This window comes from Molothrus aeneus, chromosome 5 (genome assembly GCF_037042795.1).
Source record: "Molothrus aeneus isolate 106 chromosome 5, BPBGC_Maene_1.0, whole genome shotgun sequence".
Classification (NCBI taxonomy): Eukaryota; Metazoa; Chordata; class Aves; order Passeriformes; family Icteridae; genus Molothrus; species Molothrus aeneus.
The window spans coordinates 23,767,088-23,785,115 of NC_089650.1; the positions used below are offsets into that span (position 1 = coordinate 23,767,088).

At 36.1% G+C, this 18,028-nt stretch overlaps 1 protein-coding gene across 2 annotated transcripts in view; it reads left to right on the top strand.

The window, feature by feature from the left end:
* Window positions 1–18,028, top strand: part of ANKS1B (ankyrin repeat and sterile alpha motif domain containing 1B) — a 408,607-nt gene that overhangs the window by 63,704 nt on the left and 326,875 nt on the right. For both annotated transcript variants that reach the window (XM_066549544.1, XM_066549545.1), the window contains exons 5-8: window positions 2,143–2,218; window positions 4,368–4,469; window positions 12,637–12,747; window positions 15,777–15,952. In XM_066549544.1, the coding sequence (XP_066405641.1) occupies window positions 2,143–2,218; window positions 4,368–4,469; window positions 12,637–12,747; window positions 15,777–15,952 (465 nt within the window). The remainder of the gene's footprint in view (window positions 1–2,142; window positions 2,219–4,367; window positions 4,470–12,636; window positions 12,748–15,776; window positions 15,953–18,028) is intronic.

The window sequence follows — 18,028 nt, forward strand, 5'->3', positions numbered from 1 at the left end:
CTTCAAGGACTGAGACCCTACAACTACAACTTTCCTTGACAACCTGTACCAGAGCTCAGTTGCCTGAAAAGCAAAAAAAAAAAAAACAAAAACAAAAAAACCCCAAAAAAACAAAAACAAAAAACAAAAAAAAACATATGTTCAAACAGAACCTACTGTGTTTCAGTTTTCCCCCATTATTTCTTCTGTCACTGGACATGACCAAGCCTGGCTTAGACTTCTTTATACCCTCCCTTCAGATATTTGTACACATTGATGAGATCCACTGTAAGCCTTCATTTGTCTAGGTTAAACTGTCCCAGCTCTCTCTGCCATTTCTCATAGAAGAGATGCTCCTGTCTCTTAACAATTCGTGGCTCTCTCTAGTAGCTCCATCTCCATCTTGTGCTGGGGAGCCCAGAACTGAACTGGTGTGGAGCCCCCAGTAGTGAGCAGAAGGGGAGCTACCTCCCTTGACCTGCTGTTAACACTCCTCCTTGATGACAGAGAACTTTATCTTAGTAGTACCAGAGCCACCTAATAGTCATGCCAGTAAGTGACCAATCCAAAGGAAATGCAATATGACACCAGGAGAATAATAGGCTTTTTTCAAGATTGCTGATGTCAAGCCTCTTTCATTCAGTAATCAGAGCTATAACTATCAGTGACTTTTCTGAGAACTTTTCTCATTCCCAGAAATTTCTGAGCTGCACATTAATCTCTGTGTGTAGCTCTGTGGTTGCACTGTCATTGCAGAGTTATCCCATTTTGAAGTCAATTGCACTAATTGGAAATATCCTGAAGATATTGTTTGAGTAAAGAATTCTGAGACCATCTCTAAGTAAATCTGCATATTTAGTCTTCTTGTTCCAAATAAACCTGGGAATTTTCAACTGGATTGCTTCTGAAAATGGAAATATTAGAAGTTGTTTTGAGATAGGTGTTTCATATGTATATTCTCTTACTGACTTCCTTCTCTCTTTTATGCTGTTAGTATAAATGGTGTGCAGGAGGTAGATGTCATTGGGCATGCTCTACTTTTTACCTCCATGTACTAAGCAGTAGTAGGACATATGTACACTTACAGTGTACTCACATCCTATCTCAAGATCTCTGATTACTTCTAAATATCCTGTCATTGCATTGCTGTAACTCTGATGCATTCCGACACAACTAATTAATAATGAATTTCTATTTTATTTCAGAATTGGGTTTTGTATGTGTGTATCTTTAAGCTCTTTCTACCATAGTAAGTATGACTGGGTAAAGTACAGAAAAAACAAATTCAAGCAGCAAAATCTTTAATATTTGTCACAGATAAATTTCAAAATTTAATTTACCATCAAAAAAAGGAGGTAAGTCAGATAGTGAGATCTAGTAGTGCTCTAGCTAATGCTATTGGATGGAATGTGATTCTGTTCAGATTTTTCAGTAACAGCAGTATAAAATATAAAGAAAACTAGCTTGTTAAGAGAGATAGTGTGCTTTTCAGTACTATAAATTTTATTTGAGCAAAAGTCTGCTCACAAAGAATTTTGTGTCAAAAAAATCTGCAAAATCAAGTTCACAGACAGCTAAGTTAGAATTCAAATGACATGAGCATAGGCATCTAAAGCTGTTGGGGGTGCCTTAGGGTATCCAAGGCATCTGTATGGGGCAGATGTGAGGCAGATCAAATGTGAACATCAACTGGACCAGCAGCTGGATCCCAGGATGTCCTAGGGCATCTCTCACATGTAACTGAATTGACCTTCTAGGGTGTGATCCAGTTTCACACTAAAATATCTATTTGTAGATGTCCAAATGTAAACTGTCTGACTCTGCTGAAGAGGCGTGTTCCACTGATGGTGCTGACTAGATTTTCACTGCCTGTAATGGGAGTTTAGAAATTTTTCACAAACTCAGACTTGTTAAAAGGAAGCTGTATTCCATTCCTACTATAGTTTCTTATATAGTTATTAATTTTACAGTAGAACTGATAGCACTTTTGGTTTGTCTTGAACAATAATAAAAAAAAATCTTGTATTCTAGTATTTATTCTTGCATGTTCCATGTTTTTTTTAATGTATAAGTAAAATAGAAGGGAAAAAATATTTATTTTCCAAGTGTGTTCTTTACAGAAAAATTAATTGGTATTTAAATGTCACAATATTTCTTTTCTAGACAGAAAAAGGGAGTGCCCTACATGAAGCAGCCCTATTTGGAAAGGTGGAGGTAGTACGCATTTTGCTTGAAACAGGTAAATCTGATTTACAGGAAACACTGAGCAAATACCCTTAATTTTCCTAATTTGGTGTGTCCTTAAATTTTGGTCATACAAATTACTGTTATCTTTATCAGCCTTTGCGAATCTAATCACATGTACTTCTCATTAAAACAGTGTTTTAGAATAAGAAATTGCTATACACAGAGAACAAAGGTGATGTTCAGACTCAGAAATTCCATATATGACTCAGTGTATGTCACTGTATTCTGAGAATAAATGTATTATGAGAACAAAATGGCTACATAAAATTTTGTTATTCACTCTGAAAGGCAGCCAAGAATATTCTTTGATGTAGACACCAGAAGATTCATGTTCACATTTATTTCCTTCAGTTAGCTATTCCTAGCATACCCACCATTCTGCTTGCTTCTTCATTTCCTGGATAAACTGAGTGCCTGCAAAGAGAGGGGAAGACACTGTATCTCTGAGAATTGCATTTGTCCTGAAAGAAAAGAAGAACAGGGATATAAAGTCCAAACAACCCATCTAGTGCATAATAAGTTTCAGAATTGTTGTAGGTAAATTACTTATCTAGACAACTGTCTTCTCAGGTAAATGATAAGACCAATGAGAATGAAAATTCTTAGAAATAATTTCTTGCAGATTCATGAACTTGCATTACAGTGAGGGATCTCAATGGTCTTTATTATCAGTTCTTGCGGTGTTACATAGATATTGCAAAAGAAGGTATATCCTAATCACAGCTCTTCATCTAAATCTCAACAGCTCTTCATCTGAATCCCAATCTCAATTGAGGTCAGTGTATCCCTGACCTCAAACCTGTTTTCAGAAAAAAAATGGTCCTTCCAAGTTACTTCTCTGTTTGGATGAAAAAGAAGGAGGCTGAAAGGGATCTTTACCTGCCCTTGAAAAGGCCTTTTTATTTCCTAAAAAAGGAAGGACTGGAGAACATCACACAAGCATAGGAAGCCCTTTAGACCACAGCAAAAGCCCAACTTTTTCAGATTAATACATGTTACAGCCTCTACCAGCATATAATTGTCAAGACAGTGGAGTAGAATCTTCACTGTGAACCTTCAACCCCAAATGCTCTGCACTTCTGCAACACTCCCCACCTTCTGCCTTTTGTACCTAACAATCCCTTCTTTTCTAGTTCTGCTTAAAAAAGAGTCAGAAGATGTTATAAGTAGCTGCTACAAAGGAAAGATGTGAGTTGGTATGTCTGGCCTCTGAAAGTCAACTGCCACTGCTAAAATAGCCCAGTAATATTTTGGTTTTGTTTTCAGTGAAAAAATTTTGTGTTTATCACAAAACAAATTAGGAAAATGTCCATAGGGTTAGGAAACTGCAGCCTTTTCTGGATGCTTTCAGAATGTCCTTTTAAATCCCGCTTCCTCTATTTTTCTCTAGTGTCCTGAGAAGAATTTCACTTTGTTTGCTAGGACATTTCATATCTTTTTATGAAAGCACATCTAAACTGAAAAACAACTTTAGCATTCTACCATAAGGCAAAATTTCCAAGGAAGCACCTACAAGGCAAAGGTAGAGTTATGCAGTACCCAGTACAACAGGTCCTGGTCCAGGGCAGGCCTCAAACTTAAATCACAGTTTAAGCCCAACCATTAGTTTGTTACCAGTATGGATGGTCTGTGAGGAAATCCTGTGGCTGTTCATAGTGCCTGTATTCTACACATGGATATTTCAGTCTATTCATGGCATGAGTTTTGAAAATGTTGCCATGAAGTACAACTTTATTAACATGTAGATAAAAACTTTTTCAGTCTTGCTCCCAAAGCACATTCATTCAAGTTCCCAATGAATTATAGTAGTTTGGAGAGAAATGTAGGAAAAACATTCAGAGAATTTCTTGATTTTACAAAATATCCTTTTCAGGATGGTTGTTCTTTAGGAACAATCTGTTAAAATAATCCCAAATTTGGTTACTTTATATCCCCATGATATGCAGAAACATAAAAACCATCTATGTCAGTAGGTGAATTTTGGGCTACTTGAGCTTTAAACAGAAAAAGCTACTTCAGCTGTAATGCAGTTGTAAAACCATTTGCTTTCAATTTGTCAGATAACTCAGTCTGATATAACACATTTATAATCCAAAGCATTTAGGGTTAAATATTCCACCACAGATCCATTTCTTTTTCAGGAATTGATACCAACATAAAGGACAGTTTGGGTAGAACAGTTTTGGATATACTTAAAGAGCATCCATCTCAGCAGTCTCTCCAAATTGCAGCTCTACTTCAAGGTAAGGCATATTCAATTACACATTTGTTAGATACAATAGAGAAATATTATTGTATATTTTGATTTCTAATCTTTAAATGTTTCATTACACAAAGGAGCAATCTTTTGATTTAAAAAGTCTAGTTGAACAAAAATAAGTTATCCAATATCTGAATTTCAGAGTAAACCCTTTCTTTTTTGCAGGCCACTGACATTACCATGGTGTGTCTCTTATACTTAGTCTTTTAACATTCTTCATTACACCACAACATATTGTAATATTTCAGTAGCAGTTCTATTAAATTGTAATGATAACCTACAATTGAAATGCTTGATTTGTAGCAACTAAATGACTGAAAGATTATGACAATTTTTCATTTCATTATTGTTTTTCATTTTTCTTAAATGAAAAAAAATATAAACCAGGCAGTATTTCTTGTTATTGTAGGAGAAATAATAAGTTTTTTGTACATGGATTTGTTCTCCTTCCCCATTGTACGTTCCTGGTGTAAGGTTGATGGAAGTTCATTGTTTACTTCAATCTTCTACTCTAGAAGATGGCTATAGAGTGATGAAACATGAACTACAACATAATTCAGTGTTAAACGTCATTTCTTCTTGTCTATGGAATTTGTTCCCTGTGTTTTCAGCTTAGCCTTTCATTAAGTGCATTTGACAGGAGGTCCCTGCGGGTATCAGTGCTGCATCTTGATTTGTATTGATTATTCTCACCATTAAATAAGCCATTTTAATCAGTTCAGTGTTGGTTCTACACATGACAGGCTCCCTCATAACTGTATTTTCTAAGAACATTTCTTAGAGAAAATGAGGTCATGTAGCCATACTGTGTCATTTCTTTTCTGAATTACTTCCAAACTACATCAAAGAATTGACCAGCTTCCATAAAGTTTTCTAGTAAGATGATGGACTGAAGATACAATGTAAGTATAATGAAAATTTTGCGAGCTCTAGGACAGGTGTTCCTGTAAGGAGCAGATTCATGTTAGACCTGAACCAGTTAACAGATTGCCTTGAGGTCTCCCTCTCTCCCTTCTATTTTCTTTTGCCTTTTCCCTCACTTTCCCCCTTCCTCCTCCTCTACTTCCACCTACACAGTTCCCTTACATATTCCCCATTTACATGAGACTTCAAAGTGACTTGATACAGTTCACAAACTGGTAGAATACAAAATATATATGTATGATATATATAAAATAATATTAAAAACATAGAACTATACTTTCTACAGTTTTAATTAGCTTGCCTCCTGTGTGATTCAGGTCTCCAAGTTACCTCTGTCCCAGGTAACTGACAGTAATGTGCATTGAAAAGTGGGAAGGAAGAGATGTGTGGGGGACACAGGGCTTCCCCTGTCAGCAGAAGGGAGTTTCTAATTTGAGTCAGACTCAAACTTCAACCTTTAAGTCCTCACAGAGCTGCAGCATGAACATGGTACCATGTAGAGGAAAAGAGAGTTAATGTCATCCTGGAACTTCTTCAGTGGCAGGAAAATGGTCAGTCAGAGCTCCCACTTTCTTAGACATCCAAATCAATCATCCTTCAGGTACTGATTTAAGATTCATCATAAAATCCCATCACCAACTAAACTAATTTTAATTTTAACTACCTCTTTATTATTCCATTTTATCCTTATTGTGATAACCTTGCAGTCTCTAACCCTACTGATGAACGTTTTTTTGCTATATGAGTAATAAGCACCACACTCCCTCTCATGGGTTTCTCATGTTGATGGATCAGTAGCTGCCCTCAGTCTTTACCACACACACAGAAAAAGAAGTCTATTAATTTCAATCCTTTTTGTTGCTTTGACATGCAGTCTTTTTCAAAAGTGTGCCTTGAAGTATAAAAATGACTGCTTAGTAGTTTCAGCTCTTATTAGTGTGATGAAACTGTCTTGTAATGAGCAGCTGTTTATTTTTGCTCTCTGCCTGTAATCAGAAGTGATGTGCAAGAATGAAAAATAGTTACAAAGATGCCATTCTGACTCCTAAGACAACCTGAGGAGCTCCTTCAGAATTCACATATATTCTTTTGGGGAACTTACATATATTCTTTTTCATCAGCAAAACGTTCACTGAATCTTTATCCATCAAAGCATGAGCTGAAGTTGAAAAAATAAGGTTCAGTACTTGCACTACTGATGATGCAGTTGACCTACCCATCTCTAAAAGACAACTGACTATAGTCTTCACTAAGGTGTGGGAATTTATCCTATTGTAGCTGGAAAATCAGTGAAGCACTAGAATTTTTGGAATCCTGAATGTACTATAATTGAGTTTGACTTCAGTGCATAATTAATTCCATGCTAAGAAAGGGCAATTGCCAAGAGAGATTTAGTGGCTTCCAAATACATTCCTGTTAAGGCTGCTGTCTTCAGATGGTCATCTAGAGCAGCTTACATGGCTCTTTCACGTAGACATATAGGAAATAGAAATTCAATTAATGATGTCAGACAATTACTGGCCAAATTTTTTAAGTTTCTTGCTAATTTTGTGCTTTATGTAGACAAAGTGGGATTGATTTGTTCTTTCACCTTGTTGCAAGGATAGACTAAGATATTATCACCAAGCATTGTCATTAATTTTTTCTGGTTCCCACTTGCACTGTTCTGAGTGTCACTTTACAGTTTATAGTATTAACATAGCATAGTATTTGTCCCTGCCATAAAACATTAGCTTTCAAAATCTAAAACAAAGACTAAAGGATGCATATGAACAGGCTGGCAGAAATGGGCAAGGAAATTATGTGACTGGTATTACTGGTGGACCTGTTATGCAGAGGGATAAGAGAGTTGGAAGAAATGTTTAGAAAGAAAATCAGTTGGCTTTGAGGATATTTATAAGAAACTCCTTGAAGGAGATAAAAGAAATTTCTGGTTTTGGAAGCAGTTAATGGAGGTAGTAACACTAAATCCCATGAGCTAATACTAGACCCAGTAGGGCTGGTAGCCACCTGTGAGTAAACGCCCTCCCAGAATTTAAGAATTGTGGATAGAAATTGTTCTCCCTCTTTTAAAGAGTATTTAGACCACTACTTTTTACAGATTGTAGGTTTAAAGAAACAAGGCCTTTTGCTTGTAAGGTTTTAGAAGTGATCCTAGCATTCTTGTGGTCTTTATTTTACATCTTTTCTCACTATCCTGAGAAAAGAGCAATGGAAGTTCCTGCAAAAGTTTTTGTGTGTGTGTGTGTGTGTGTTTGCAAAGTCTGCCGCCTTTTTTGAGGTGTTGGCACATTATCTGATAGAAGGAAAATAAATTAAAAGATCACTTTAATGAGCAGCAGGAAAAAGGCTGAGTAAGCTATAGAAGACCTAAATGTTTTTTTTACGTCCTGTTAATTATAGTTTGAATTAATAGAAATTACAGTTCAGGTTTTTTTTCTATGTTTTTTGTAAATGTCACATCATTTTCTGTGTCTTCATCAGATCTGAGTAGCGTTGAACTCCAAATGCTTATTAGGGTTTAGATTCTTAATGTAGTAAGGAATAAATAGATATATAAGTACTATGGTACTGGAAGAGCAGAGAATTAGGATTCTGTGCCAAGCAAGACCAAGCTACTGGATGCATTTCATGGGTGCAGTGGAACAACAGCACTCAGTGCTGAAGCAGTTAACAGTACTGGCACTTAGGGCTTTTATAATTAGGCATTGGAGATAAAAGGGATGTTGCCAAGGCTAGTAGGCCTAAAATTAAACCAACCAGCTGTGTTTTAGTTTCAGCACATGTGAACGTGACGCAGGTGCGAGCTGCACAGTCTTTCAACTCTCTCTGCACAGCCCACTATGCTCTCTATTAGAATCTTTCTCTTTTACTATTTCTGGAAGCAGAATTCTCGTTATTATGAAACAAAGAAGATAGTAGATAAACAGATGAAAAATGGCAGGAGCCCCAGTAAACGCTGCTGCACAGACAGTATGGAGGGAGATGCAGTGGAAAATGCATTCCTCTATTCTGCTGAAGCTGCTTAGGAACCTAACATTGTACCTGTTACCAAATTATTCATAAATGGAAAATACATAAGCAGCTGCAGAAACAGAACTCCTTTCTGTTCCTCTCTGCTTAAATAGCTTTGGTGACATTAGCACTGGCTTTTTTTTTTTTTTTAATCTCACTCTCTCTTTCCTCTTTCTGTGGACAAGAAGATCTTGCATTCTGTTGAGTGCAGAAGGCCAGCCTCAGTCAAGGGTGGAAGAATGGAATAGGTTTTCAGTCAAGGATTTAATTACAGCTGCATGGGATGAAAACAATTGAGATCTCAATTCTCCTTCATTGTTTTGGTTTTGTTTTTATTTTTGTTTTGTTTATGGGTTAATTTTGTTTTGTTTTTCTGGGGCCTTTTCAACTTCTGTAGGCTCTTGTGCAAAGGCTGTGGAGCATTGACTGCTTTCATGAATTTAACTACTGTTGTGACTGAAAGTTTAGCTGCAACCTTACCTATCTCACAGTCATAGGAGTACTTCAGTGCCTGTTTCTATTATCTTCCCTGAACACATGCACAAAAACATCTATTGATTTCGGCTTTCTCTGGGATTCAGTTTAACATGGATCATTTAGAAATTGTCCTCTGAAATTTAGGAGACTGAAGTGAACCAGCCTCCATCCCAGCTTGTCTGTCACCTTAGCACACCTGCCCATGGTAGTTCCCAGTCAGTTTCCTGCTACTGCAGCTGCTTTAAAGAGAAAAGGAGTTGGGTCACAAAGCCTCAGGTGGGTTCTTTACCATGGGGGGCAAGTGAGCTGTTTTGGGAGGAGCTTTTTGAGAGTTTCCTGGCTGGGCCAGGACTTGACAGAGCTGTAGAATTCCCAGACAGGTTCTGGAAGATCTTAGGGAGGGCAGAGGTTTTTTCGAAGATTGCCACCCCTCAGGAAGATGTGAAGGAGGTGTAAGCACCTCCACAGGGATATTGGCTATGGAGGGGACTGGTTTCTGTAAGTTTTATTTCTCTGATCTAGTTACTTGGAGAGTCTTCTGCTTAAAAAGGTGAGTGTTCATATTTATATTCTGGTCAAATTTGGCCTTTTTGGTTTTTTTAAAGTTTTAAGGAGCCTTTTGGTCTTCCTAGGGAAGAATAGTTCTAGAAAGAATTCTATATGAATCTACCACATGGCATGGCTGAAATAGGGTATATAAAAAAAAGAAACCAGCTTATACTTAAAGGAAAATAAGTATTAATTAATTGGTTTTTATTTTCCATTAAAATAAAAAGTTTTCTGAGGTGAATATAACCATTACTCTAAGAGCCAATGTTTGTAAAGAAAGCAAAACTCCTAACCCTACCACCTCAATTAGAAATTAGGATCTAAGAGGAGCTGAAGTTAAAGCAAGTTGTGCTTTTATATTCCTTGGAAGTTCAGGAGCAGCTCTAGCTGAGCTGGGCCATGCTCTCTTCATGCTGGAGAGGCAGCTGTTTTTCTCTGCTTATATGTTCCTACTTTCCCATCTCTTTGGCATTGGCCTAACTGGTATTACAGAAACTAAGAAAGCTGGAGTTCCGACTGTTTGAACTTCCCAGAGCTTGTTCCCTGCTTGAGTTATATTCCCCACTGTTCTTATTTCCACTGCTGTGTGACCATTTGTATGGTATTATTTTTTGTGCACAGCACCCAATTTAGGTTGAGTGGGGCTTTGACAAAATCTGGTAACTAAAGAAAACTATCCTACTAAACAGACCAAGTTTTTGACCTCTTAGTATTAAGTGCAGTAGTCCTCTCTTTACACTGAGCTGTAAAGTTCATTCTGGGTAAGGTGAAGAAGTAAAATGGTCCATTCTTCCCATTATGAATTTGACAGGTTGTGTCCTAAACAGCCTTTACTCTCCCCTGTGGTAGGAATGATGGGTTTTCCTCTAAAGTTGTGTGAAACCACAGATAGGGACACTGTTCTGGTCATGAAGTGGTACAAGTCACTAAGCTTAGCTTTGTTCTGAATTCTCTTTTTGCCTTGAGAAAAATGATCCACCCTGATCCACCCTCAAGCACCCAGCAGTAAGTTTGGGCAGGATTTGCAGATGGATTCATAGCCAGCTGCAGGTGATTAAAATGCAGCTGCTGGTGAAAGCATCTGGTGCTTTTCTGTGCTTTTTCTTTCGTTCTTAATACAGATCACCTGTTCTGCATCTCTTTCTCTGACAGTATTATGGGTAAGTATACATTTACCTGGACTATAAGCCTCTTTAAACTGAGGCTCTGTCTTTTTCTCATTTCTATCTGAATTTTCAATAGTATAAACCAAGTTAGGAGTAGTAGTCCCACAAAAGCCCAAAGTCTCAAGGGTTGTACCCTCAAAACATTGGTAAGGCAGCCAGCCTGTTGTAAGCCTTTTCTACCATACCTTGTGAGAGCCAACTGTAAAGGTTTTCTGGAAGGAACTCTGTGGTTTTTAAAGTATTTAAGACTTATGTTGAACCTGGGATTTCCTCTTCAGAACTAGCCTCCAGGAGGTAAGTTAATTGGTCTGGAAGTTTGGACTGACAAAGAGCAAAAATAGAGAATTGATTTAAAACCACAGACTTGTATGATTATGTGAGAACAAGGTTAGAGTTCTTCACAATATCTCCTTCATTTCCTCTGCTAATTAAAGATGTAATAATCTAATAATTGTAACATTCACCCGATAGAATTACATTTCCTTTTGGACAGTTGCATAATTACCAAGCAAACATTTTTCATTCATGAATTTCTTTTTCTTTTAGTTTTCTTTGGGTATGGCTTCCTTTTTATCTTATCCCCATCTTACACGTTAACTTGACAAATACTATCTCTGACAGAGCTGGAAAACATTCCAGAGCATTTTGTCATGGTGTTAGTTTTCTCATAGTCTCCTACAGTTTATCTTTGCTTTCAGACCCACACAAGCACAAAATTTTCATATGATGAAATTTATGACAGATAATGCCAGGGACCACTGCCAGTCATTAAACTTGTATGGCATTTTCAAATCATGCCATTTAAAAAAACCAAAACAACCCAACAATCTGCAAGGCATTTTGAAAATGCTTGCTGTTCTATGCCATTTCCAATTTCAATTTCTCAGATGTCTATTTTATCACAGATTGTATTTGGGTTTTGGGATTTGTTATTTAATCATGAGTAACAGCAAGCTTAACAAGTGCATTTATAGACTGTAGAAATTAAATCAGGGAGATTTCACTTCCCAGAAACTCCTTAGTCCTTCAGTGTGGTATTTCTGAAAGACGTTATTGTACTTTGGTGCTCTGTGTGTTGCAACATATGCTATTATTGGTATCACAATGAAATTATTTAAACAATTTCATAAACTCAAGAAAATGCAGATGCAGAATAACTGCCCAAATTGAGAACCAGTTACTCTGTTGGAAAAAAAAGTGCCACTATTGCAGAAATTAATTTCATATTTAGTATTGCACTGCAATTCATTAATGTTTTGGTCTTCCATTGAAGTAGCTTGTGTAGAAAAGCACAGGAAAATCATGTAGATATTTATAAGAAAAGAACAGTAATGAAATTGAAGTTTAGCACATTCATTATTTCATTTTTCTGTTTTTATAAACATTGTTGTGAACATGGGGCAAGGGAAGTTCTAAGGAGAAAAACCAGAAATTTCAGCACACTGCTTTTTAGACTGCTATTTTTAACTAAATTTTCAGGGATGCTTTTTGTTTTTCCTCATGTACTGTATCTGTGCTGCAAGCAGAGTATTTGGCTTTCTTATATCAATGCTTGTATGGATTTTGAACATCCTGAATATCTTGACAAAAAAGTCTCCACAAACTTAGAATAAAAGTGTCTTTTAACTGTAATAATGTAATAGAACAGTCATGTTGATATTTCAAGGAGGCAAGAAAAACACAGGGATAGTCTCAACTGATTACCCTTACAATGAGATTTCTGTAGCTGTTTCCACAGATTGAAGCATTGGCCATTTTAGTGTTTTACAGTACTTTCAACAAATGACTGCCTTGCAGCAGTGTTTATGAATAATTATTATTACAGGGTTGTGATATTAATGTTTGCCGATGACAATATTAATATTCATAATAATGTTGTTATGATTAATAATTATTACAGGGTTGTAGCATGAAAATTTGAAAAGTCTTTTATGAAAAATGCAGTAGCAAATATACTTTCAATTGAAGTAAACCCTCTTAATTCAGGCTTTTAAGTGTATTTGTATCTTTAACTTGCAGAATATATGGAAACAGGAAATGCAAGCATTTCAGAGGAATGCCCACTGGAATGTGCAGAACATCAGTCTTGCGTTTTGTCTCCAGAAGTTCCTCCATCTCCAAAGGCTAAAAGTAAATACATGTACTCTGTGAATGCAAAAGCTGTACTGAATTTCTCTTTAATATTAACATTCATACAAACTTACAAAGTAGAAAAAAATTTAAGGAAGTTATTGATATCAAGTATGGGTTTTTTTCCTACCATGAATCACCTATCTTGATTTACATACACTGTAATCCATGTCATATAGAAAAGCAAGGAACTGTATTCTCAGAAAGGGCAGGTCACTAATGGATTACAATGTACTGCATTGTTTGATCTTAAATATTTTTAATTTATCTGACCTTATCCATTGCATAATCAAGTAAAACAAAAATACTTAATATGTTGAAATACTCTGCAGGTATTGTTTGCATTTGGGTTAAAAATAGAATTTACTTTATCTTCCCTAATGAGTGCATCTACCAATGGTTTCACATTTGGAAGCCTCTTTCAAGGGTCACAAATGTACTGCTCTTCCATTTGTCTTCTAACACAGCTTTCATACACTGTAGCAGTCACTTGTGAGCATGTGCTTTCATTTTATGTTCCAATTCACCATTTCCTCACCACAGCCACTAAAACAGGGCATGTCCTGAGTGTGGTGTCTTTCATGAACCTCCTGTAGAACCAAACCTGACTTCTACCTTCAGTAATCATCCAGAGTGAATGTAATTGACTACTGGCAAATAACTGAACCTGTCCTTGGTTTTGTTGTGTGAGTTGTGGTGTTATTTTGCTTAGTAGTGTTTTTTTTGTTTGTTTGTTCACGTTGTTTGTTGGGTTTTTTGTCTTTTTTTAACATGTTCTTTTTTTTTCTTTAACATGTTCACTGGGAGAATTTTTATTCGTGAGAGAATGAAGCTTCCTGATGCATGTCAGGTTATGATCTTCATAGTAATAGTGAACAAATGCTGTAGTTCCTATAGTATTTCCCATTGGGGTGCTTAACACATATGTGGTATGTGAAGATAAATAGCTCCTTTGAGATTAGCAGGATTGTGAAGCCAACTGTGCAATAGAAATGTCTGTTCTGAAATTAAGTAGCAAATAATTTTAAAATATGTTTTACTTGTTAAAATAATAAGGTCATGATCCCACATTCCTTATTTCCTCTTACAAGGTATAAATAATGTAAAACATGCTAGCTGGCTTTAGCTTGTCTATTCTGTAATCTGTTACTAAAGGAGAGAAATAGTACTTGATCGTGCTTCCCATCCATCTGTCTGCCATTCACTGACAATCTAATTTCAGATAATTTAAACCAACTTTGGAAGAGGGATAGCAGTACCAATTACCTTTCTGTGACTTTCATGAAAATAGGGAGCTGGATAGAGGCTAAAGGCCCTAATTAATACCTGCCCTGAAAGAAATAGGCAAAATCTGTCTTTTATGTATTCTGGCTGCAATCAGCCAGTCAGCTAGTGCATTTTCACCCAGGTCAGTCCAGTTTTATCACACAGAACTCCTTCTTGCCCAGTAAGAAATACTGCAGGCCATATATGGGAGAATGTGGGACTAGGGACATGAGCATAGTTCTGTAGGAAGCAGTAGTTCTCGTTCTTTTTTTTAAAAAATCACTGTATCATGATTTTGGAATAGTTTTTAATATTTAGGTATTTTAGTTCCAATTTTTAGTTATAATATTAATCTGGAATAATTTCAATTTACTAATTAAAAAGCAGAGTATAAATAAACCCGATTATAATTTTGCTTAATTTACAAGTTTTGTGCAAAGCTACCATTGACTAAGAGTAGAAAGATTAAATGCTTTTAATTCACAACTTCTAGTCTTGTCTCTGAAGATTTTAGTAATAACTGGCCATGGTTATACTTTAAATATATTTTTGAGTATTTGTGTTTACTTAGCATAGCAAACAGCAACTATGAAAAAAATGAAACAGAGCTCTAGACCAAGCAGAGATACAGTTTTATCAGTGGATTCTGTAGTTATGTGAGTGTACTTAAGTCTAGTTTATGTATGCTGAGCTTAATATGCTCACTCTGTTTTTCCTTTTCAGCATTTTATTTCCAAAGATGGAGTAACATGGAAGCATCTGTATTTTATCAAGTCTAAGCACTGCAGTTTTCACCATATGACTGTTGTAAACCTAGTTTAAAAAAGGGGTTTCTTACTTGCTCCTGGAAACTCTTGGTCTTTTTCATTTTTCATTGCTATTACTAAAGGTAGCTGTGTAACACACACACAGAGTACATAATCAGAACCCAATGTAGTTGATCATAATGAGTAGCTTTTCAGTCTGTGGAGGCCTTGCTGCTGCCAGTGGATTATTTGCAGAATGGTTAGCACTCAGTGTGATTCTAGTACTTATTACTACTGCTATTTCCAATAGTGGTCCTCAGTGTAGACATAGAAAGCCTATTGTCTTACTGTTCTGGCAGATTTATTTAGTTAAGAAATCTGATAAATTAAGGAGAAAACATGAAACACAGTGCAGAATGCACTAAGTGTGGGTTTCTGATAGACTGCTGTAGGAAGGCATGTTTTAAGCATGTCGGGTTTGCCCAGTATATTCTTCCACCATTCCATTTAATCCTGGAATAGTGAGCAAGAATTATTCATAAAGCATAGCTGCTTTGATGGGAGAGATATGCATTCTTAGTCACTCACAGTTTACAGATCTTATATAGTGTATTAATTAATTACAGCGGCAAACATGAACCTGATGCAGAGTATGGGATATTGATTTTGTATGTTTGTAGAAACTTTCTTTTCCTGGATTAATTTTACATTCTTGGATAGTTGCTATTTCTATAAATTTTCAGGATTAGAAAACATAGAAAGGGTAAGTATATATTCATCCTAATTAAATGCAAGGTATAGGGCAATGCAGAAGTATGTAGATTGCCTCAAGCAAATTCCTAGCCTGGAACAAAATGTCATTATTTTTGAGCAGAGAATGGTGCATGAAGATCATTGTTTAGCAGATAAGGTATGGAAAATAATAGATGATAAAGTTTAAAGAATGTGCATTTCCTTTTTAGGCATAAATTACCCCAGTATTCTAATTACTGACTAATGGTGTGTCTGTTTTTAAAGGTGAAGCTGTGACTGGAGAATTATCAAAGCTCTTAGATGAAATCAAATTGTGCCAAGAAAAGGAATACTCTTTTGAAGATCTGTCTCATACACTATCAGACCATTATCTGGAAAATTTTAGTAAAGTATCAGAGGAAGATCTTATGACCAGTGGAAGCCAAACCAAGCTTAATGTAGTAAGTAAGATGGGATACAAGGATAATGTATTCAGTTACATCTGATTTATTTATAGCACATTCAAGAAAGAAATAATAAAAGAGTGAGAATAGTGCAAGGTTAACATTATAATAAAAAAAATATAACTTGTGCTCCTTACAGATTTAGAATGTAATGTTCACTTCATTTCTCAAAGGTATTGCTTACCACACCTCAGAATGGCTTTTCATGTCACCACTAATTCAGGTTACTTGTTTTGAGCATGGCGAGGGCAAGGAAGGGGTTTTTTGTGAAATCAGTGGAGATCAGTGTATTCAATACTGAATACTAAATGTTAACAGAATCTGATCGGATATGCCCCCAAAAGAACCAGCTAAACATCCTCAGTTATTTTTCTTCTACATTTTATTACTATATAGCTTTCATTGTAGCCTAATGGTATTGAAGATTGAATCTCTAATACAGATAACGGTGGTTGTGATACTTCAGTGATTTCCAACTACAGTTGAAGATAACTTCATTGCTACTAATATTATGAATAAAGTACTCTAAGATTCATTTTTTCTGTACTGTAACAAAGCTTTTTTTTTTTTTTTTAAATTGAATTCTCTTCCTTATTAGGTTTCCTGGTTTTAGCTGGTTTAGACTGAAACTTAAATTGTGACACTAAATAAATGTGATTGCCCAGGGAATAAAGCAGAGAACAAAGGAAAACTGCTAAGTTCTAAATTTCAGTTAACGTTTTTCATAAGTTAAGAAAAATTATGCTCACTTGTGTGAGGAAAACCATGGCAAGTTAAAGATTTTCACATTTTGGAGGATTTATTATGACATATGTAGACAAAATGAGATTTACAAAGATGCGTAGCTACCCTGAAATGCAGTAGATACTTTTGAAAAGCCCTTCTAGATGTTTGAATGTTTAGATACATAACTCATATTGAACTCAATTTGAACAAGATACTAATCCCATTTAATCATTTTTAGACACTTGTCTAGTGTCTCTCTGAATTTAGGTGCTAACTGCTATTTAAATCTTCTCAGCTGCTGTTTTGCAGAAAATGTATTCCATATAAATCCGTCTGCTCAGGCCTAAATGAAGTACAATATGAATAGAAAGTATTCAGATACTAAATCTGTAATTTCTGCGACAGGGAAATATAAAGGTAAATTAGGCAATATATTTTCTAGAGATTTCATATATTTTGAATTGAACTAGATGTGGAAACAAATCTTTGAAATTGGAGACTGAAACATTTTATGGTGCTTTCCTGCTGGGGCATCCAGCTTTTCTTTTAGAGAAAACTGTAGTCAAGATGATGGGTGTGCACTCCCAACATGAAGTTAGGATGGAGGGCAGAATATGTTTCCCCCTGCAGTAAACCCAGGTATACAGATCTGTATGGAGAGGACTCTTTGCTGTGATGTGAGATTTTCCTGTTTGTTCTAAAGCAGCTATTTCATTTTTTAATGTATTTTAGGGTTATTCAGTCTGTTCAGTTGCTACCTGGCTACCTTGCATAAAAAAATGGAAGTTGCTTCCATTTTTGATACACCTTTTAATTTTGGGCAGGTATTGCCTTCCCTTTGTGTTTAGGCTCCCTGGGTGATATGAAAATCAACATGCTCTGTAAGGGGCCATGAAAGAGTAATTGGGAAGAAGCGCTAAAGTGAAGAGATATGTGTAGCTCTGAAAATGATTGCAAAGGTGAATGCTGCCAAACTGCTCTGGCGGCAGGACCAGCAAGTGTAGTCAAGGAAGATGTGTGACAGTACAGTGATGATTGAAGAAACTTAAATGAATATTTATATAAGAACATGAAGATACAGAGAGAAAGAAGTGAAGATGTATATTATATAGATGTGGAGAGTCAGAAATAGATTCCTTGGATATGTATTAAAGAGAGATTCTTGCAGCTTTTTCTGACTTAAAGTTTTCTCCTCCATGGGAAGCTTCTGTAAGAAAATCAGTAGGTTAAGTGGGTTCTTATCTGTTGTCTGCATTTGTTCACCTCACATTTGCCTTTACTGCACATACCAAGACCCTTTGAAAGTATGGGCAGCACAGGACACCCTATGGAGTCTGTGTGGAGCAC